Source organism: Diceros bicornis, chromosome 9 (genome assembly GCF_020826845.1).
Source record: "Diceros bicornis minor isolate mBicDic1 chromosome 9, mDicBic1.mat.cur, whole genome shotgun sequence".
Taxonomy (NCBI): domain Eukaryota; kingdom Metazoa; phylum Chordata; class Mammalia; order Perissodactyla; family Rhinocerotidae; genus Diceros; species Diceros bicornis.
This window is the reverse complement of record NC_080748.1, coordinates 51917668-51941753: the sequence shown is the minus strand read 5'-3', so window position 1 is coordinate 51941753 and position 24086 is coordinate 51917668. Positions and strand designations below refer to the sequence as shown.

Genomic DNA, 24086 nt, shown 5'->3' with positions numbered 1-24086 from the left:
CATGACTGTATATTTGACTATGTATATAGTCAAAGTTCTCATATGTCTTGGCTTGGCTTTATAAAAGCAGTTTACTAGAAAAAATTATGCATAATATAAACACACAATTGGAGTTTTCCTGGGGTGAATAGATTTAAGAGGGCAAATGAACTCTCATAGATTAGTAGAGCCAGCTGCTTTACCCCTAAATTGTTGTTTGTGTCCCAAGACTAAAATCAATGCTCACTTGCTGCCAAGTATTTTTCTTCTGCACTGTTATCCCACAGGCTATTTAATTTTATCTTCCTCCTCAAAGAAGGGAGTTTGTCTGTATTCTTGCAACCCTAATGTCTAACCTATTGCTTCTTGGACAGTAGTAACCCCTTTCTCTTAGATAGGTGGATGAATGAATTGAATGATTGAATGGAACCCTTCTTTAAGCAAGTAGGATTTGGAACCAAAATTTCTGCTAGGTAGCTACTTTTGCATTTCCCAATTTATAACCATCACAATCTCTTTCTGCATTTTACATGTTTCTCTGTTCCAACTCTCAGGAAGAGAGTTGAACTTAATTTCTCAAAAGCTACTGAAGAGATTAGCAGAAGATGATGTCTATGGAGAGAATGTTGGGGATTGAAAAATCTGTAATGTACTCTGCCTTTAACATTTTCAAATGCCTCTCACTCTTTTGATGCACTTAGCTTCTTATTAAGTCGTATTACTTTTGTTTCTTTTTAGTAAGTTGGATTTTGACTTCAGCCTGCATAAGCACAATAAATGGACTAGGAAGAGTTGGTAAACATTATACACTTGTGGGAGAGACAGAAATTAGCATGAGACTGATTTAATGATGTAAACTCAGGAGAGAAGTCTACCAAGTAATCTATCTGGAAAAAAATTTTTTTAACTCAAAATTGCAGGAAAGGGTGTGACTGGGTGGATTCCTAAGTAAGTGATATGTTAAGTGTGGACATCTCTAAGCCATTGCTCTCCTCTTTTAATGCAGATGGTTGACAAAACTAAGGACTACCCTATGGCTCATGTGTGACGCTGGCAAAAACAATTACCAAAGTCATAAATTTGATTTCATTCAAGCTGTTAAGGGTAATAATTTATTTAAGTGAGGTCTTCTGCTTTGATTAGAACTAGGAGAGTTCAGCTGCTCTGATCCTCTGGGGCAGAGCCTGGTTGCTGTGGTAGATAAGGAGGCTGGAAGGTGGCTACTATTGAGGCAATTGATCGTTCCAAAAGCAAATGCTTTTGCTAATTGTTTCACTTCCTCTTTTCAGTTAAGTTTTTGTTTTTCTTTCCAAGAATAACTTATTTCTAAGAAAGCAAACAGGTCCACTTAAAAAAAAAATCCTGATTTAATCAAATATTCAGAGAAGTTCGGTAGCTTGATGAAGGTCAGACCTTCTAGTAAATTGGTAGAGCCAGTATTTAAAGCTAGATCTATCAAGGCAATACAACCTATTGCCTTGGACACAGCACTACACATGTTCTCTTGGAAGTTCCCTAAAGCTCTGTTGAAAGTAGTTTAAATATTCAAGTATTTTACAATTAGGTTATCTTCCCTGGAGGCAAGCCCTCTAGCTGTTAGTGACCAAGACTGCAGTAAAGGTAAAATACCAAGCCCATCAATAAACGGACCTAACCTAACTGTAGGTCATGAAAGGATAGAGGAAAGTCTTGTTAATAAATAAACCTTCTAACTTCCCCTCAGCCAAGAAGTTTTGTATAACTCCAAGGAGAGGTTCCCAGTAGTCCTAACCTTAGGCAAAGGGATAAGTGACTTGAGTTACTTTCCAGATTTTTCCTTCCAGTCCTTTCTGTTCTTTGCATAGGTAAACCAAGACTGTGCTCTCCCCTAATTGTAAAGTAATCCTCCATAGAGTGTTAGTTGATGGCTATAGGGTGTTACTATCACCAATGGTATTTGCATTTTAATGGAAGGCTTTAAAAGATCTTAAAGCTTCAAGACCAAAAGCAGTAAATTTCTATTGGTGGAATTGGAGACAATGTGATAGATTGGGCGGGAGATATCTGGGGTGAAAGGAGCCCACTGGGTCTATTCTTATCACAGTGTGAAATAAAGTGTTCCTACTTAGTAGCCTGACTTAGGTGAGGACAGCTCCTGTGGGCTGAATAATAAAGTACCTCTAAACAGTTTCATTTTCTTTAAAAGCAAAACAAATTAAAGCACTAAAACTTTCACATCTTAACTTCCTTTTCCTTTCCTACTTTCTCAATGGCATCTTGCTTCAGATCTTCCAATACTTCTCTTTCCCTGGGCTTCTGAGGTATATTTAACATTATCTTTAGACTCAGAATTCCAAACTTTTTTTGTGCTTTACTTTTCATTTCCTGGAAACTTTGAGACTACTGGAATGGACGAGGTAGAATACTTGAGGAATTTGAGGGAAAGGGCTTCATAAATTGGATTAAAATTTATTTAAATACATATAGTGAGCCAAGTTTTAAGGCCACAAAGACATATTTTATACACTTTCTGCCATACAGTCTTGGGAATGAAACAAATAAGCAGATTGTTATAATCAGTGCAGAAAGAGCTATGCTAGAGTTGTTCACCATGTGCTGTCATAGTGCATGGAAAGAATACTCACTAGAAGTGATTGTTAAGAAGGAAGACTAAGGTTTAGCGAGGTAAAATGAGATGAGGTTGGGTTGGTGTAGAAAAAGGCTTTGGTGGCAAAGGAGGCAGCATCTATAAAGGTAGTGTAATAGGAGACCAAATCAACTCGAGACACTTAAGAAATTCAGTAGGGCCAAATATAAGCCATGAATTTAGAAAGAAAAGGGTGAGATTTAAAAAGTAGGCAGGTGCCAAGTATTGGAAAGCCTTGGTGCCATGCTAAGGAATGTGAATCCTATAGGGAACTATTGATGTCTTTAAGCAAATGGAAAACGTGATAAAATTTCTGTTTTAGAAAAATCTTTCTGAAATCAATATGCAAAGTTGTCTAGACTCTAGAATCTAGAGTGCGGTAGCTCTTGGAAGAGTTTGGAAGTCTGTGATAGTAGATCAAATAAGAATTGAGGGGTTGATCTGGAAGATAGGAGTGGGGATAGAGAAGAGAGAATGGGTTAAAGAGATGTCTTCATTGGGATGATATTTGAGTGTACAAGGAAAGGTAAAACACAACTGAGTCCTGAATTTTTGGCTTAGTCATTTAAGTGCCATTTTGCTGAACCAGGGAAAGAGAAGCAGGTTTTAATGGGGGAGATGCTGAGTTCAGATTTGGATAAGCTGAGTCTTAGATTATTATAGAATATCAAAGCAGAGATTTCCAGTAGACAGGCATTAATCTGTCTGAATCTCGAAGATCTAGACTGTAGGTATATATTTAGGCATTATTCCTTAACATCTCAGTGATGTCACTAAAAGAGCTCACTCAGGGAGAAAGGAGACTATCAGAGGGCCATTGATTGACCCTACGCAAATAACAGGAGGTAAACAACCAGCTGAGGATATGAAGAGTAATAATGAAGGATGAGAATAAGTAGCCAGAGAGATACTTCAGAACAATATGGAACAGAGTATCCTTATTGGTTAGCAAAATAAACAAATACACAATCTCTTTGTTCTTGGTTCACAGCCCTCCGGGGTCTGGTCCCAGGCAATAAGTCTAGTGTATCAATCTCTGCTCTTCATCTTATTTGACCTCTTTCAGCTCATTGGAAACAATCCCTTACATCCATGCATTTTCATATTTCCATTCCTTTCTCACATTCTCACTGGAGTGTACTTTTCCTCTCCATGTTTAAGTCTCCCTTCAGAATTCTCTTCTAATGCTTCCACTGCCGTGAAATCCTATCTCCCTTCCCTCAACATGGAAGAATCATCATCCAGCCTAACTTCCAATTAGTATTCGAATTGTGGCTTTCTTATGACACTTAGCACATTCCAGTTTGCACCATCGTTTTTTTATGCACCAGATTTGTCCCCTTTGGCAAGAGTATAAGGTCCTGAAGGCTAAAGAACCCATTCTCCCAAATTAGCCTCCACATGCACTATTTTGAAAACAGCAAGTGCTTAATAATTATTCGTTAAATGACTGCATATATTACTTACACTAAATAATATTGGTCAGATCTTTGAATCTTCTGATGAGGCAAAGGATCTGAGCTGAGGCTAACGTGGAAATGCTAACATATGAAGGATGTATCTGGAGGTTCTGATATACCTAGGCACACATTGGCCACAAAAGTGAGGGAAAAGCATTTCATGAAAGCACATTTGTGATACAAATGCAGAAAGTGGAAACATAATGCTAAGTATATTTGTTTAAAAAATCGCTAATATTATATTCTTCATGTTATTGTCATACAAAGATAGTGAATATTTGTCTCCTCTTCACCGTCTGTTTTTATAATTTTAAAAATTAATCTTGTACAGTAGGCACATAAAGGACAAGTACTGCTAAAGCAGAAACACAAAGTATTTTTATTTCTCTTAAAGGCAGATATAAGATGCTTACTGGCAGTTTTTCAATGATGTCCTAGAAATAATCCTAAGCCTTTCCAATTTATTTTAGTATATTAAAAAGTAAGGCAACCTAGTGGGGCTGTTCATTTAAATAGAATAAGGGTTAAATGATAACTTGACTTATCTTTTAAATGACAAAAAATAAAGAAATTGCAAGACCTTTTCACACATTAGATATGTATTGTCATTTATCATCTAGATATCAGGCTAGCAGTGCGAAGTAATAAAACATATCATCGAAAAATGTGCTATAGGTCTGAATCACTCTTTCATTCCACCTCCCAGCTAACTGTAGTATTAAATCAAACAAGCAGAACATTTCCTTAGGCAGCCATTGCCTTTTAATTTCCTGAAGAACCTTAAAATATCATTCATTACAAGTACTACACATATTTGGTTTTTAAAAGTCTCATAAATCAATAGCAGGCTGACTGTAATAATTATTACAAGTTAGTGCATAATTTTCGTGCTGAAGGCTGCATGCAGAACTTTAGCATATGCAAACGAGGCAATTCAAACTGTGTATAGATATTAATATGAAGAAGCAGGTAACGAGGTGCAGGCTATGAATTATGCATCAAGAGTGGCTGATCTTCAATGAGGAAAATGAATTCAGCATGTAATCTAATTAGTGATGGAAGTCTATTACATCTAACTGCAAAAGCAACCGTCCTTGAAACAAATTTATTTACAGTCCATGTTACCACTTGAAACAACTTTGAAATGATGTGTAAGACAACAGCTTAATTGTAAAAATTTTTTGTTTGTTTGTTTCAGTTCTAGACCTGGAAGGCCTCCTAAGAGGACTCAAAGTGTCACCTCCCCAGAGAACTCTCATATCATGCCACATTCTGTCCCTGGCCTCATGTCTCCTGGGATAATCCCACCAACAGGTAAGAGTGCTACTTATTTATGCTGAAAATATTAAAAATTAGCCAAAGGCATAGCTTTTATATATACCTATCTTTATGTAGAGATTTACACCCATCAATTATGTTTTGTGTGCACTAAGATACTGTTACTGATGGGAATTTATTTTAAAACTGCATTATGATTATCATCATTTATTTAAAGCAAAATGAAAGAAGCTTAATTGAGCATGGCGCTAGGAGTTATTCTAATGAATTCTCTCATCAATATCAAACAACAAATTATTATCACTATTTTCCTGTTAAGGAATCAAAGCTTAGAGAGAATCAGTGACTTTCCCAAGGTCAATCAGCTGGTAAATTGTCGGTGGCTATTCAAACCCAGGTCTCTGGATTCTAAACTTATTTCTCATTGCACAAGAACTTTGAAATAGATTGAAATGCCTTCAAGCAAAAGACAGTAACTATGTCTAATACAAATATCTCCTAATTTTTATCAGAATATAATGTGAATACATTTCCATTAGAAACATTTGAAAGGTGTTTATTACTAGAATTTTGGAGATGTAAAAGTAAAAGAATAGTTTTGACTACATAAGCTCAACACCAAAAACAACTTCAACAATGCAGTGCATACAAAAATAACTCATTTGAGCCAGCCCTGATGGTCTAGTGGTTAAAGTTTGGCGATCTCACCGCTTTGGCAGCCTGGGTTCATTTCTCAATTGCGGAACCACACCACCTGTCTGTCAGTTACTATGCTGTGGTGGTGGCTCACATAGAAGAACTAGAAGGACTTAACAACTAGGATATACAACCATGTACTGGGGCTTTGGAGTGGGAAAAAAAGAGGAAGATTGGCAACAGATGCCTGTGTTAGCTCAGGGCGAATCCTTCTCTGCAAAAAAAAAAAGTTAACATTTGATTTCTACCACGTGGATGTTTTCATTAATTTTTCTATTTATTTCTACATTTGCCAACTTTCCATGTTTTATCCAGATCCATGATCAAATTAAAAAATAATGATGATGATGATATTATTATTACATAACATATAATATTTGTATTAATTCTTGTCATCATGGAAGTTAATGAGGAGATGTACATATACACATATAATTGTCATGTAACATAACTGATACAGGAAAGGAATCTGGCAAGATGAGGAGAGAGTCTTCATTTTTTCTCTGAATTCCCATATCAATGTTTTCTTTTCTTTTGTCACGTTTGTCTTTCTCTATGCTGTAATATAATCATGGATATCTGATTTCACATTCCATATTTGGTTCAAAGCTTCTTGAAAGTAGTGACTTGTAACTTACTTTTATTTTAGCAGCAGCACCTGAACAATTTCTTCACCTTTGTGGACCTTTATCAAACATCCACTGAGTTAAATTTGAAGTTATTTGTTCATTTTATATGTTCAATTTTTTTTCAGTAAGGTTCCAAATGTTTTTAATAGTAAATAATTTGAATTCCCATGGAGAGTTGTATTTTTATGCTAATTTTGCAGATGTAAAATTGAGATACGGAAAAATGAAATCAATAGCTGAAAACAATTACAGAGCAGTTATCATCATTTCTATTTGTTTAGTTAATCATGGTTCTCAAGTAACTGAATCCTACTGTCTGAAATTCTAATTCCAGATTTGATATTGGGAAAAGAAATTTTTTAAGCCTTACCTGTTTTGATAGGCCTTGACTAGATAAAATTTCCAGATTTGAAAATTTGGGATTTTTTTTGGTACTACATAGGCAAGATAGAAGTAAGATCTTAACTTTTCATGTTTCATGGTTGAAAGACTCAGGTGTGCTAGAAGAAAGACCTGAGTCTTTGACTTAACTTTTCAATGAACTATGTTTTGTGGATTTCAAAAAAAAAAATAAATAAATAAAAATAATCATTTTAATAATCATTCTGTATTTGATAAGTCTGTGTTGACACTCACATATCACTATTACGGGAGAAAAGTATTCTAGATTGTATTAAAATAAGGAAGATCTGGTTCTAAATTGTCTACCAATATTTAATCTTTTAAGGTAAAGACAATAAATACTTCATTACCAAAGCAATGATGAAATAAGTTGATGTCAGAATCTAAGTATAGTAACACCTTGCATAATTAACACCATCAAGTAACTTTGGGGTAAGTGAAGTTTCCAAATAACCGAAGATCACATGCCAAAACTCAAAATAAAAATATTAAGTTATTTTTGATAGACCTCTTTCTGAAATATTTTACATACATCCCTGGCTTGGTGAACAGAGACACTGAAGAGAATTTAAACTTGACTCAACATAATGGACATTCATTTTTGAAATAGGATCATTTCATATATTTCAGTTGCTGTGCTGTCTTCTCAGACCTGCTTTTTTACTTTTGTACTTCCTAATATGTTGTGAACCCAGAAACCACAAGTTCACTCAATATTATCAAACATTACATTGAAAAAGATCTTAAGTAGTCATGTTCTAGAGAAGGATGAGGAAATGGAGGCTCCTCAGGAGAGTAGACTGGATTGAAAAGTGGGTCTTAGAGAGTTCGGTGCTCTGTAGAGTGAATGCCTTTAAAACAGGGCATGTGACCTCACTATTGACTGTTTCACTTACTTGCAACTTTTAGCGATTGGTCCAAAGGTTTGAAGCTGTCAGAATTTTGACTGTTGTATCTGAATGGTGTTATCTTAATATAATTAATATGATTGCTCCTTTTACATAAAATTTTTCTGGATGGAGAAGTTTAGATTTTAGAGAATACAGAATAGTATTTCCATCCCCTGGAGAACGTATCATTTACTATCTTAAAACATTAACCAGAAATTTAATGGTTTTAAAGAAATCTTATAGTTCTCAAAAGAGTATAACACTTTTCTTCCAAGGAGTACCTAGTGTATTGGCAGAATACATTCAAAATGGACATATAGACTTTTATGTCTCAGGATTTTATTTATATTCGTTACTTTCTTTGCTTAGGTTTGTTACTTTCCTTAAAAAATAAAATGTCATTTTTTTCTTCCTAAGATGGGGAAGGTGAAGTGTGTTCTTTTTTAAAACTTAACGAAAAAGTTTTATTGGGGCCAGCCTCGTGGCCTTACAAGGCGCGCTCCACTTCTTCCACCCGGGTTCAGTTCCCTGACACGGACCTAAACCACTCATCAGCGGCCATGCTGTGGCAGCGACCTACATACAGAATAGAGGAAACTGGCACAGATGTTAGCTCAGGGTGAATCTTCCTCAAGCAGAAAGTGGAAGATTGGCAACAGAGGTTAGCTCAGGGTGAAACTTCTTCAGCAAAAAAAACAAAAACAAAACTTAATGAAAAAGTTATACATCAATATTGTTGACATTAAACAAACTAGTTTGATGACATTTTTACTATGTTTTTGACCTATGAGTCTGGAATTTTAAAAACTGTTTCCAAGAGTCTATAGTTATATCAGTATCTTTAAAAGACTTGGAAATCATGTTTCTGAAACTAGCAAAACAAACATACAAACATGTAAGCCTCAGGAAAACAAAGAAAAAAGAAGACCACCCCCACCCCCCAAATCTCAAATCCTCTCTAAGATTTAAATTGTAACTTACCTATGCACATTTACCAGTACTTTTGTATTCCCAGTATTACCGTTTGAAAAGCATAAAAGATGCAAATCTACCTTCAAAGTTGCCAAACTGTTCCTGTGAAAAAGAAAATTTATTAATTTTGACAAATTTATTAAAATCTATCTGTATGTTCCTAATCATTCCCTCATTTTTTCTTTTCAACAATTGAACATTAGAGTTAAATAATAATCTTTCCTGGAGGCATCTGTTTTCTTAGGAAAAAATATTATGATTATTTTTATGTTTTTAAAAAATGTCTTTTCTCAGCCCTAATATTATGTATTTAGGCATCTATAATTTAAAAAAACTTTTAGAGTGCTTATGGAGTTTTTATTTGTTATTTTGGTTGCTTGAGTGGGCTTGTGTGTAACCTTAGAAGGGGGCGTGGGCAGATGGTGATAATTTTCAAAATTTATGGTTGTCACCGGATGCCATAGCAACCAGAAGTGAAAGTTAATGAAAGAAAGAAGGCTCTTTGTAGAGTCTCACAACGCAATACCTCCTGTAGTGTTCTCTACATTTGTTTGGATTGAGCACATGTCATAAATCATTTTTGATAATAAATACCAGTTTGGAATAAATTCGTCCTAGCAACAGAGTTCCAATAACATTCATACTTTTTATAGAATCATGTGTATTTTACAATTAAGGAAAGGGTTATTTAGGAATTCTAAATACTCTCCTCTTGTGCCAGGAGTACAATTTGGCTAGTGTATTTGGCCAACTTCCTGATTTTTGTCTTTAGGGCAGAATGCAAACTAGTTTTAAGATACAATTTTCGGATAAGTATTAAGAAGTAACTCATTGAGTCCCAAATATTTGCATTTGACATTAAAATAAAAGTTATCCAATACTTAAATTTTTTTTTCAAATACTCTCAAATTAAATGAATGGATGATTTATAGTTTCGTTTCTTGAACATGTCTTTTCTCTTACTGTGATCTTGTAGGCACATAACCAATATGCATTCAGGATAAAGAAAGCAATTGTACACACATATGCACTATGCTTAAAAGGAAGGAACTTATAAATACAATTTTATCATTTTGGAAAGAAATACTAGACCAGGGAAATATTAATCCAGAGTTAATCCCATTGAGACATACTTATCTTAAAAAAAAGATTATAGGAAAGTATTCTCATGTGGGTTTATAATTCAAAAACGTATTTTCAAAGTTTATATTCTTTATTGTTCTTGCTAAATGTTACTAACTAACCAGAAAGAACTTCTGAATTACCTCTTTTTGTTTTATCAACATTAGTAATATTCTAAATGAGTCATACATTTCAATCTCTTAGGAGAAAATTCTGAGTGTGGAAATGTGTCATGTATGTTGAGAAATTTATTATAAAAAAGCATCGTATTCCTTGGGGAGATTCAAAGTAAGGATAACAGAAAAATGCACAAGTAAAACAGCTGCAAATGGATTGATTGTCTTCACTAATAAATTAAACATAAAAATCTACTGAATGCTTTTCTCAAAGAGTAAATATGACATAAACTATTTAAACCATTGATGTTTATGTTGTATGTGTATGTATGTGTTTTTATACATTTATATGTAGGGAACATTTATGAAGTTTAATCACTGGACATTTTGAGGTAGTGCCTTTATCTTATAAGTATTTAATGTGTATTCCCTTTATATTTTTCTTGAAGAGAAAAATCAAGTAGTATATCTTCCTTTTTTCCTTTTTGGAAGACCAACCTAAACACTCGACTTCAAGTAATTTATTTAGTTTTAAAACTTGTATTGGGCATTTTATTAGTGTCCTGTGGCTGCTGTAACAAATTACCACACACTTGGTGATTTAAATAAGCAAAAATTTATTCTCTCACAGTTCTGAAGAAGTCCAAAATCAGTATCACTGAGCCAAATCAAGGTGTCAGCAGGGCCACACTTCCTCCAGAGGCTCTTTGGGAGCATCCATTCCTTGACTCTTTGAGCTTCTGGTGACCGCCGGCATTCCTCAGTTTGTGGCTGCATTGCTCTCATTTCTGCCTACTCTTGTGTGTGTGTGTGTGTGTGTGTTGGTGTGCATGTATGTGTATAAAATCTTCTGTCTCTCTCTTGTAAGGACACTTGTGGTTATATATTTAGAGCCCATCAGATAATCCAGGATAATCCCATCTCAAGATCTTTAACATAATCACATCTGCAAAGAATCTTTTTTCATATAAAGTAGCATTCACAGGTTGTCTGGGTTAGGATGTGGGCATAACTTTGGGGTCATTATCAGCCTACCACATCCAGCAAGTCGCTGGGCATAGTATTCCTAGAGGCTCAGGCATGGTGTGGTAGACATGCATACAAACTGCCTTTGGGAGATTTTGGCATTTTTGTTCACTGTGGTATCCCAGTATATAGAATGTTGCTTGCGACAAAGCAGATATTCAAAATAAATATTTGTTTAATGAATATGGCTAATATATGTTCAGTAAAGGATTTCTGAGAGGAATTATTGTGCCTCAGAGTTACACATTTAAACACTGGCATTATACTGCAGTTTATAAAATCCTATTAAGCATCTTTAGTCTCCAAATTAAAAATTCAGAGTCTAGAGCCTAAGGAAGATGTATTAAGTAAAAGGAAGCCATTATTTATTTGTTTGTTTATGGGTTATGATGGCTACATTTAAGTCTTATCATCAACAATTGATGAAATTTATATATGTAGTTTGATGCTCTAGAGAAGCAATATTTACAGGAATAAAATGGCAGCATAGAATATATTAGTTTTTAGAATTCTTGCATATATATATGTATCACTATGCTATGCACTATATTATACAGTTACTTGAGGATTGGAATCCCATTGTACTGACAGTATCTTGATATAGGACTAATTTAATACATATATGGATAAAAGATAGCTCATAATTTAACTGAATGTAAACATAGCTTTGGTATGAGGAACTAGATAATAAATATATTTATTTCAGTATATCCGTAATATACATTATAATCAAGCATTTCAGTCAAGTTACAATATGCCCTGGGTTTGTTCCTAGCATAGAAATTCATGAAAATCTTTTTTTCTAAGCTCTTAGAGCAAAGATCTGTTATTTTTAGATTTAATTAAATAACCACATCTTACTGGACTGCTGGACAGGCCTCTCATCTACTTAATTTAGAAGAAAATTACAGTCCTTTTTTCCCTAATTTGTTTCTCTCTTCCAAGTTTCTATTGAGTTCTGTAGTCTTAAATGCCTACACTGGGCCATACTAAGATTTATAATCTACTTATACTTCTCTTTCTGTAGATTTGCAGTAATTAAGTTGCTAATATTCTTAATTGATTAATTGTAAGGTATTATTTGCTTCTTTTATAGTAATATGATGCCTCCTTTGACAGAAGAGAAGTTTGTTTACATTAAGAAAAGCAAATCAGATTTCAAGAGTCAACTTTTGATTATGACAGTGGATGGTGTGTGAATTAGCTGGAGTTTTGTGGATTATCCATTTATTTGTGAGACTCTCAGAGAGTTCTAATCCCTTGGTTATACAAAACGTCACATGTCGTCTTTGATTGCTCCCTGCAATTTCTTGACCGGGTAGGAGGTGCTATTACTATCCTACTTCCCTCCCTAACCAAGAGAAGTGAGAAATACCAACATTGTGCGTTCAGGAAAAACCACCAACTCTGCTATAGATCATTTTGAATATTCCTAAAGATGTTGTAGAACAAAAGTCCTGCAAAATAAGATAAATAGAATTATTTCTTTAGTCTCCTTCTCTGAGTTTGATAGGCTTTCGCCTCTGAGCCCAATGTCAAAGCTTGGAGTCCTTCCCTTAATGATGTGCTTCTTAAGGATTTAACTATATCATGTTGGAATTTCTTTATATTTTCTGTATGCGTTTTGGGGATAAGTTTTACAACTTCACTCGCTTCTTTATAAAGAAGTAGAATTGCTAATGAAAGTGTTGACAGGACCAAGCATTTCGAGAAAACTTGGCAAATGTCAGAAAGAGCGCAGTATTAATAAAACCTTGCATTCAGTTTCCTAAAACACTTATTGCCCTAGTCGTGAATGAACGTAAGAGCTGATGTGAAAACATTCTGAATGAAAAACACGGAAGGATTTTGTTTGTTACATAATCATATAGCCCAACATTGTGATAGAACTTCTGACAGTGCTAATATAAACCTAAGCTTAATGGATAGAAATATAAAGTCCAGATAAAGGAAACAGTACTATTTTACTCTGCACTTCAGAATACATCTGGAAAATTATGTTCTGTCATGGCACCACAATTTTCAGTAGGAACAAATGGTGAGCATTAAGAGAATAGACTAGATGATAGGGATTTGGAAATGATGGTGATGTTTAGTCTTAAGAAGACTTACAGAGGGTATGAAAGTGGATGATAGAGTAGATTTACACTGTGCTCTTCTGAGGACAGAAATCTAACTGATAGACGATAATTAAAGAGAAGTCTGCATTGGCTGCCATAAGAAAGAGCCTTGCTAGAAGGAGAATTGTCTAAGAGTGGAACATATTACTCATAAAACCTTAACTTTTCCTTCTGATAGAAGGGTTCAAGAGGAAAGTGGGATGTAAAGCTGTTAGCCATGGTTTTTATATTTAATTAATTTTTATAGGCCATATTGTTCAGTACAAAAGAGTTATAGTTAAAAAGAAAATCTCTCCTCCCCTGACCATCAGCCATCCACTTCCTCTCTTACTAATCACTGTTATTAGAGAAATTTGAAAGTAATTTGGCATTGGAGGGAGGTAGATTGAATAAGATCAACTTGTTTCCTTCTAATTATGAAATTTGATGATTTTATTTTACTTTGAATTATTCTTCCAAACTTGATATGGTGCTTTTCTAGTCAAAGGGTATCCAGTATCCATCCTTCAGGGTTTTATATTCTTATATTCTTTCATAGTTTTTAAGATAGTTTTTTTTTCTTTTTTTGCAGGGAAAGATTTGCCCTGAGCTAATATCTGTTGCCAATCTCCCTCTTTTTGCTTGAGGAAGCTTGGCCCTGAGCTAAAATCTGTGCCAGTCTTCCTCTATTTTGTGTGAGTTGCTGCCACAGCATGGCTGCCAATGAGTGGTGTAGGTCTGTGCCTGGGAACTGAACCCAGGCCGCCGAAGTGAAGTGCACCAAACTTAACCACTAGGGCCACGGGGCTGGCCCCCAAGATAGTTTTTAAAAATTACTTTTGAGATGAATGCTTCATATTTATAAGCTATCATACTATTTGTTACACTGTTTTTTGTGGATGGAATAGTTAACTCATAGGTAAAACTATGACTATGGTAGGCTAATATATAGTTTTTTTCCAATTAAAATAAACTTTTAAATACTTTTTCCCCTTTGTTCTCTCTGCCCTTCTTTCACCCCTCCATGAAGGTGTCCATAGCTGTAAAATTAATAGATAGGAGGAAATGGCGATCATTGAATATAATATAAAGGAATAGTTATAGCTGTGGTAGGGTTTAGAACTAGGAGTGGAAAAAATAGTATTATTTTAACCAGTAAAGATCATCAGAAATTGTAGTAGAAAGACATGAACTCTTAAAGGGATTTAAATGAAAGACCTTGAATTTTACTATAAATTACTACTTTTTTTTTTTTTATAATTTTATTTATTTATTTTTTCCCCCAAAGCCCCAGTAGATAGTTGTATGTCATAGCTGCATGTCCTTCTAGTTGCTGTATGTGGGACGTGGCCTCAGGATGGCCAGAGAAGCAGTGCGTCCGTGCACGCCCGGGATCCAAACCCGGGCCGCCAGCAGTGGAGCGCACTCACTTAACCGCTAAGCCATGGGGCCGGCCCTAAATTACTACTTTGATTTGACTTTCCATTTTAAAAAATAAAGTCCCCGAGAGAGGAGTCAGTTCTCGAAAATCACAGGAATCGTCCAACCACACCACTTTTTAAATGTGTAATAATTGAGGCAAAGATTTTGATCCTTTATTTCCTTCACCAGTAAAACAGAATCTTTTTATCATATCAAAATTATTTTTCTCGTTGAATTGCCATGAATGTCAAATGACACAATTTACAGCAGCATTCTGCAAATGATGAAGCTAGACAAAATATTATTATTGTAATTAAATAGGCTAAGTATTATTGATTATTATTGCTGATTTTCTATGCTCATGTCAACACCACTGGATTTAAGAATAAAATTGATAACTTTTTTAAACGTATAGCTTAGGTTTAGGAAGTCTTAGTTTGACAAGTTATTCAAATTCATATAAATGTGCTCTATAGATATTCCTAATAGATGTAGTTAACACTAATTTTAGTTATTACATGTTTACTTTTCGGGATTTAATGACAATGAATTCTTTTTAGAAATTTTCTTCTGTGGGCAGAATAAGTTTCATGGATATCAAGTGTCAGTGCCACTATCATAATATATGTTCAGACTTTCATATATTGCTTTCAGAAATATGCACACTACAAATGGTAGTAGACCTTAAAAATGGAGAATGCTTTCAATTGATTGAAATGAAATGTTGTGCTATTTAATTGTTGGAAATGAATTGACATATACTGTAAAGTAACAATGAAGCTGGTTTTCAAAATGATAAAACTGTAACCTAATTCAATAAATTGTATCAGATCACACAAACACTTTTGCACTTCATTAAGGATTAATGAGAGAGCTTTTTAGCATGTTCACTTGTTGATATATGGCTAGGGATATATACAGTAGACTAAACTCTTTCAAGATCTTCTTGTGTGCCATTTCACATTTTAATTAAAGTTGCCATAAGCCCGATTCCTAGAGAAGACCACCATGGATTTGATTCTTTTATCTCTGCTGATTTTAGAATACAATGAGTAGGTTGTGATGCTCTTTAAAGGACATGTATTTTTCAAACAACATGGTCTCCTGACATAGCTCCTAACTTGGAACTGAAATGTCGGGCTTCTGTTCTCTTCCTCGTCACTTGCTAGCAATATGACCTTGACTAACACTATCTGGCCTCACTACAAGGTAGGTACTGGCACCTAAAACACCATTTTGGAGAAGGGGAAAAAAATGCTAAGAGACTTCCCCAAAGTTTCACTGTTATGTGCTAGAATCGGTTTTCAATTCAAGTTTTTTGACTCCAGTTTACTGGTTATTTTCCTACATCTGGCTGCCTTCTGAAATACTTACTTTATCATCTATAAACCGAACATTGTAAGATCTGCCTTATCTCCTACTTGATGGGACTTGGTAAAGAACAGAGGTGCTAATGGATCACAAAATGCTTTGCAAAATCTTTTGTAGCAAGATATTTAGCTTTATTATGATGATTTTCAAAACAGGACTTTTGCCTTGTTTTGTCTTGTTCCAAATAGAATGCCAGTTATTTATCTCTGAGTTTGAACATATCATTTCTGGGAATGATGGGTCCTTTTCCATATTTACGGCATTCCATTGTAATCATTTCTTCAGTTTTTTAAAATTACTTCTGTGTCTTCCAATTAGCTGAAATAAAATATTTTTCTCCTGATACAATCCTCTTCTCACATCAATGATTACTTTTTTGATCATCATGGTATATAGAATTTTGTGATTCATATTTAATTTACTGCAATGCCTCCTATATCAAATCATTTGATGGACTATCATTCCATCAAACATATACCCATTAGTTTTTATTTAAGAAATGTAAATATATGTGTAGAGACTATTTTTCTAAATATATATATATTTAATATATTTTTAATAATTTGAGTTTGTTTTCTTGGATATAAGGATGTGACTTAAAGGAACAGTTTTGAGTTTTTAAGGTTTAAAGGGCATGCAAAACTCTTTGTCTATTACAAAGGGCTATGAAAGTATAAATTGCTTTTTTGGGTTAGACTTACAAATATGATGCAATATCATCAAAATTTTCTTTAAACATGTATAATATTCAATATGAAAGTCAATAAAATATATAATCCCTCTAGTACTCCCTAGAAGTCAATTTTTAACTTTAGTCAGTCTTTTCCCTATTAAAACATCTAGTTGAAAACTTTTCTAAATGTGAAAATATAGCATCGTGAAGGTTTTCAAAATCTGCTCTTCGATTTGGATATCTTCATTCATCTATTAAAGCAGTAAATGCCTTTATATTGTCTATTATTTTATATTGCTTAATGAAATTCTTCTAGAGAATTATATTAGGGGGAAAATATTTAAGAAGAATTACATGGAACCATGTTGATTCAAATGAATATAAATGTGTGTCTTTAAATTCCAAGAGAATTAGTCTCTTAATATTACAATATGACAATATTTTGAAGTTATTTGAGAATGAGATTCATCTCATCATACCTAAGCTTTGAGTTAACTTATTGAAAAGATTACATTTAAGGCTGCCATTCCAAGGAGAACCTGTTACCATATGACCTGTCCATGTGAGTTGTCTTTTTGATTTATAACGGCAATTGCTTTCACGGCATGGATTTCATGACATAATAATATTCTATGAATTTTTGAAATTGCAGCGAGCTTCACATCAATCATCTATAATAAAAAACTATATGTATCAATGAAAGAGGACTACTGGAAGGTAGACATTTTAGAAATATGCACTTCTCCCAAATACCAATATTGTTATTTTAATGCAACAGGCAGGGTGCTTCTTTTGATATTCTTTAAATTGATCATAAAAATGGTGAACATCATCACTCCCATTAGCACAGTATTCCATACTCTCAACAATAATCTTCATTTTCCCTTGAATGTCCATCCAGCTAATTTTGCCTAGACCATTGTTGTTCTTGGCCTGAATTCAAGGAAATCTATTGCTTCTGGTGTTCCCAGGTATAAATGTCTTAAATTTCAGGATTATAATCAAACACGTGTGACAGGAACTACCATTATCTGTCCATGTTTCTTTTATCTGTAAGAATCAAAGAGATTGAAAGTGAGATCTTAACTATGTAAAGAATTGAGTGTGCTGCTGTGTTTTTCTCCAGTTTCTCTTCACCAAATATTATTGAAAATACTTTGAGTTATAGTCTTTCGTGAGTAAATATTTATTCCTATTCTAAATGAGAAAAAAATCTGTACCTGTATTTTGCCATCAGCAGCTGCTTCATGTTTTACTAAATATCACTTAGTTTTGTTCCTAAAATGCCACATTAACTAGCATGTGTGATTCTTCATTATTTTGACTTATTTTTATGCCATCGTTTTATTAGTGATCATTCCATTTTCAATTGATTTGTTATTTCCTCTAGAAGTTAGCATGGATTTCTTAAATAAAATGTGCATTTCTTAAGTAGCATATTAGGAAACCTTATGACTACATTCAAAGAGAGCTTTACTTTTTAGAAAACATTTTTGAAAGCTTATTCAAATTTATTATCCTAATCATGTGGCTCAGAAGAACCATAGCTATGCTGCAGATGTAAAACACTAAAAGAGAATATTTTCACAAGTGAAAAATATTTGAAATTGGCATCAAAATAGTTGCTTGAGTTCATCTACATGGTACTTCTTGTACTCTTTTGTAGATATTCTTGCAAGTACATTGTATATTTACTATAAGACTTTGTCTGTACATACTATACACTGGAAAGAAACAAAACCAACTTATCAGATACATGTACATTCTACTGAGAAATTCCAAGTACTTTTATATATAGAATCAATATCTATGTCTATACTTTTCACCACCCTGAATGGTATCTGGTCAAAACATTGTTAAATCAAAAATAATTTAATCAAGCACTATAATTAATTGGTTAAAATAAGGGAGGGTGCAAACATTTATTGAGTAACTATTACATGGTAGGAAATTTACTAGTAGCTAAACATGTAATTTATTTCTCATGTCAGGAGACATGACTATGAAGGAGATATGGTTTATCCCATTTTACATACAAGTAAACTAAGGCGCACATAATTTAAATAAATTGTTCAAGTTGAACAGAAGAGCTCACTTGGGGATTGAACTCGGGGATGGATAATTATAAATCCTGTTATCACTGTACCATCCATTCCAAGGAATACATTAATCTCTTTAGATACCATCAATATTTTAAGTAGAATTGAAACAGGATGAATTGAAATAAAGATTTTTTTAAAGGATATAGTCAAATTATTAAAGAAGACTGGGAATTTTCGTTAAAATGCATGATCTGAATTTGAAAAACTTCTCACAACACAACTTCACCTATTGGACAGATAAATCAAATTCTTGTATGGTAAGCATTCTAGTCACTAGTCTGTATTATAATGTAATATCATCCTTGATGTTATATTTCTCTGCTAATACTGGGTGGAAACTTAAGTATTATTTTAAGATAGTTATATTTTAAAGAATTGAGGTGTTCAGTGCCATGATTTGGAGGCTTAGTATACAGGCAGCAAAAGGATAGAGTGAGAGATGTTAAAAATTATATTTCAGAATTCATAATCAAGCTTAATTGCTTAATATGCCACTATGTTTGAATTTTAATTCTAACCTAGCTATCCCTTTATTAAGTGTTTGTGGAAAAGTCTATTAAGCTTTTTCTTTTCACATCGCACTTTGCTAAATAATGTAATGCTAACTAACTAACAAGTGTTTCATGCTATTAGAGTTATTTCTGAACTTTATGAAGAGTTAAGCACAGTATAGGGTTACCTGTAAGTTCCAAGCATGCTATTTTACCCTAAATAATTGGAAAAAAAATCAATTTCTTAGTTTTTATTGATCATTCACTCTTTGGGTCTTCATTCGCCCTATTCCTCACTAGTGGTAAATCTCTATGTTGTTTCTTTTCTTTCTTTTTTTTTTTTTTTGTGAGGAAGATTAACCCTGAGCTAACATCTAATGCCAATCCTCCTCTTTTTTCTGAGGAAGATTGGCCTTGGGATTACACCCGTGCCTATCTTCCTCTACTTTATATGGGACGCGGTGCATGCCCGGGATCTGAACCTGTGAACCCCAGGCTGCCAAAGCGGAGTGTGCGCACTTAACGCTACACCACTGTGCCGGCCCCTGTCTGTTGTTTATTTATGCTATATTACCTGATTGAAGCAATGTAACAGTTGGCATCAAAAGGGCAATTCAGTGTACGCTCCTTGGTTCCAAAAATTATAGAACTACTTTTCACTATAATTTATCAAACACTAAATGGTTTGATATAATTGGCAAAATAGTTGAAGCTATATTTCAAATATTTAATTCTTGTTATTATTGTAACATTTTGAAATATGGGTAAACATCACTCATAATTCCACTGTCATGTAACATATTTTCTGTTTGTTTATTAATGATGAATCATTGCTCACCTATCTACTATGTACCAGAATATCCTTGCTACTCTTCAAAATGTGGTGAACCAGTTGTTTATAAATATACTACGACCATCTCAGAATTATTTTAAAGCAAATATGGTGAACTCACAGTTCCATCATTAGTATCAGTCCAAATTTCATATCAATCTTCAGAACCTAGGTTTGTGATTCTTTTTCCTCCTTGCATTGTATCTATAATAATTTTGAGTACTCGAATTTTTACCATTTTCACATTGTGATCTCCATTAACAGGGAATAGAAATAATTTCAATAATTTATAGCTGTTAAGCATTTCAAATTCTACATTTATTTTGTTATTCAGCTTCCTCTTGTTTTCCGGGAGAAAAGAGGTTGTTTCTGAAATTCACAAAAAGTTTAGTCTTGATAGAAAAATGAATCTATAGCATTTTTTATTTTACATTGAATCTCAAAATCCAAATGAAAGATTTGAATATTAGGACCTTGACTTGACTCATCTCTGCTTAATTTTGACAGTTATCTTAAAGTGAATTTAGTGTTTAATGAAATTTTCTGGACTGATAACTCAAGACCTGAAGGGAACAATTCTAGTAGTGAGAAAGTAATTTTCTGGCCTAATTACACCTTCGACCTCACTACAAAGTCTGTCAACAAAAGTGCCAGGTTTGATCATGATTTTTTTTGACATGTATTCACCAATCTACTTCGCACAAGAGACTTTTAACAATAGCATTTGGTATTTGCAGCCTAAGATTTTACATCTGGGAATCAAGCCTCAGTATACTGTTGCCAATCAGTGATTCACTTAAATCCTTTTTAGATTTGAAAAATTATATGAGTGTTAATGAACTTTATATATTTCACTCTTTGGAAATCTGCATGGCTATATTATTTGAGGTGGCTATGCAAATTATATCAACTATTTGCAAATGAATGATACATTTATTTTTTAAAAAATTGAACAACTAGAGTCTCTAGAATCACTGTTTCTTATCAGTATTCACTCTAAAAGCCTAGTAGAGTTAGAGAATCTAATAGTTGGGAATCTATAAAACTGGGCTCTTAAGGGGATGTGGGTTCCTGATGAACCTCAACCACTAAATATATGTATGATATTGGCAATTAGCTTAAATTTCTGAGCTTGAGTTTCCCTTTCAATGATATAATAGTTTTTGTGTAATTGTTTAGTTGTTAACCCTTAAATCCTTTCTCCAGTAACCCTTTGACCAGAAGACATTTAACTGCTGCATTAAAGATCTGCCCATGTTTTTCATGTGAACCCAGGCTCTGCTCCCCAAACCTAAATTATCTATCTTCTCCGCTTAGCTTTTTTGCTTTCTCCTCCTCTTTTCTCTTCTTTTCTTCTTGAGTTTTATTTAAAACAGTTTAAATATCAAGGTTGTTAATGAAACTTTTTATTTAGCAGAGGCTAAAATCTGATTAGAGAAACAAAGTAGCAAGAGATAACTGGTTGATGTTCTTGAATTATTGTCTCGCTGTTTCTGATTTTAATTCCTCCATCCACTTCTGATAAATGCTTTTCTCCGTTGAAGAAGTTACACACACACACACACACACACGTTGACACACATCCCTAATTTCTATATAAGTAAGGGATATGTAGTCATTAAATATAATATCTTAAATTGCAGCTAATCAGAAGTGAGTTATACTTGTTATCATGAAACATGCTCATAACTGTATCAAATGTCATTTGTGGAATATACACTTTAGAAATGGTCATTACCATATTCAACAAATATTTATCATGAGTTTTAGGAGTTACAAAGATGAATGACATTGTCATTCAATAAACTGTAACTGAAGGTACAAAGTGGCAATTACTGAAGAGTTATTCAAAAGCACTACAGATTTTCTAAAGAGGAAGAGAAAACTAAGGGTTAAGGGGATGATCATTATCATCATTGTGGAAAGTGGCATTTGATATTGGCTTAAAATGGGTACGATTTGACTCAAAAATTTGTTTGTATAACACAAACACATGAAAAAATAAATTTGACAGCATTTTTTGTGAAAAAATAATGATAGGGTTTTACATTGATCACAGATTGTGTGATGTGACTGAAGATTCAAGGCAATCATTGGCTGATTAATAAATGTGCAATTTTCAGATCATTAGAGTATTAGTAATTGTTAACATCTATTGGGATTTATTATATTTCAGTTACTAAATCCTTTTACATATATTAGCTCATTCAATCCCTGTGCTATGTCTTTGGGTAGTTATTATGGTTTCCATTTTACAGATGAGTAAATTTTGGCACTAATTTTTCTTGCTCACAACTGTTAACCTAACTGCCAAGCCTGTCTCCTAAATCACTATGCAACGGCCTTGCATGCTTCTCAGCAGCATTGTGTCCATTTATGGTTATTATATTTGATCATGATTTTTTAAAAACATGTATTCACCGATCCATTTCAACTTGGACATTTTTAACAATAACATTTAATGTTTTTAACCTAAGTACGATTTTTTGCATCTGGGAATAAAACCTCAATGTGCTATTGCCAACATGGTGATTCACTTAAGTCCATTTTAAATTTGATAAATTATGTGGGCGCTAATGAGCTCTACATATTGCACTGTTTTGGCAGCAGCCTTCCTTGCTTAGAGCATATCAACAGTATTGTATCCATTTATGGTTGCTTCTGTCTTGAGAGATTACAATAGAAAACAATTTGTCCAAATTGGGTAATCAGAACTGGAAGTTATTTTATTTGGTTGAAGGAAATGAAAGTATTTAGAGAAGAAATGAGGCTTTAGAGGAAGGACATGATTACTGTCTTTGGATATTTAACACAGGATATGGATTAATTCTCCATTGTTCTAGAAGGTAGGACTGGACAAATGAGTGTCACATATGAAAGAGAAAGACTTACTGTGAGAAAAAAGTAAGTTCTGAATATTAGCCCACTGAGAAACTGAATAGATGAACTGGCTTTGATATCTCATTATACGTGTCTTCACTATTCTCTCCTAGGTGTGTTGTGGAGGGATTTTTTTACATTTAGGATAATTTGATAAGTATTATTATGATGTTTATTAGTTCTAAGATTCAATATGCTGACAAAATAAAAATAAACTTAATTTCAAGAAGTCATTTTACCTCAAACTTTTCATTTGATATTTTATTTTGGAAACATATAATATAGCAAGTCTCACAAGTTTATGTTGCCTTTCACTATTTTATGGAAATAATATAATTGTTGAATTAGTTGCTTGAAATCTGAAATAAATGCATTTGATTAAATCATGTTTAGATGTATTAGTTTGGGTAATTTTATACATGATTGTCTATTTGAATAGTATTTCATTAATTAATCCATTGTGCAGAAATGGTTGTAACATTCCATGGCACAGTTTAGATAGTGTTCATTCTTCTTTCCTGATACTTAAATTTATTCTTTGGCAGATCTAGCCAGCAAAAGAATAAAACATTCTATTTTACCTGATAAATTAAATTTAAAAGATCCCAGGCAGTTGGTTTTGCTATGTACTCAGACATTTTTCCAGTGATTAAGTTCATATTTACTGATGACAAAACAATGTAGCAAAAGTATTACTGTTACACTTTATAACAAACAGGAAAAACATAGAGAGATTTTAAAATCTATCTTTTTGTTTTCACTGTTTAGAATCTGTTCTATAATGATCTTTTGTTCTTTTTCATTATTATCATCACTTTTATCCGTAATACTCTCCAAACCGTTTTACATCCATCACTAGATATTGGATATTTGCACTCGAATTTCCTATTGTCATTTTAAACTTGTCAGTGACTAAAATTGAACATATTATTATTTCTTCCATACCAAACTCAGCTGATTTCTCTGTTTTTCTTAATGATAATTTCTGTTTTAAATAATCTCACAGGCTAAAAAACTGAG

The 24086-nt window shown here is 33.5% G+C and overlaps 1 protein-coding gene across 1 annotated transcript in view; it reads left to right on the top strand.

The window, feature by feature from the left end:
• Positions 1 to 24086, top strand: part of DACH1 (dachshund family transcription factor 1) — a 409856-nt gene that overhangs the window by 166960 nt on the left and 218810 nt on the right. Inside the window, exon 2 of the mRNA XM_058548287.1 lies at positions 5264 to 5379. Coding sequence (XP_058404270.1) covers positions 5264 to 5379 — 116 coding nt within the window. The remainder of the gene's footprint in view (positions 1 to 5263; positions 5380 to 24086) is intronic.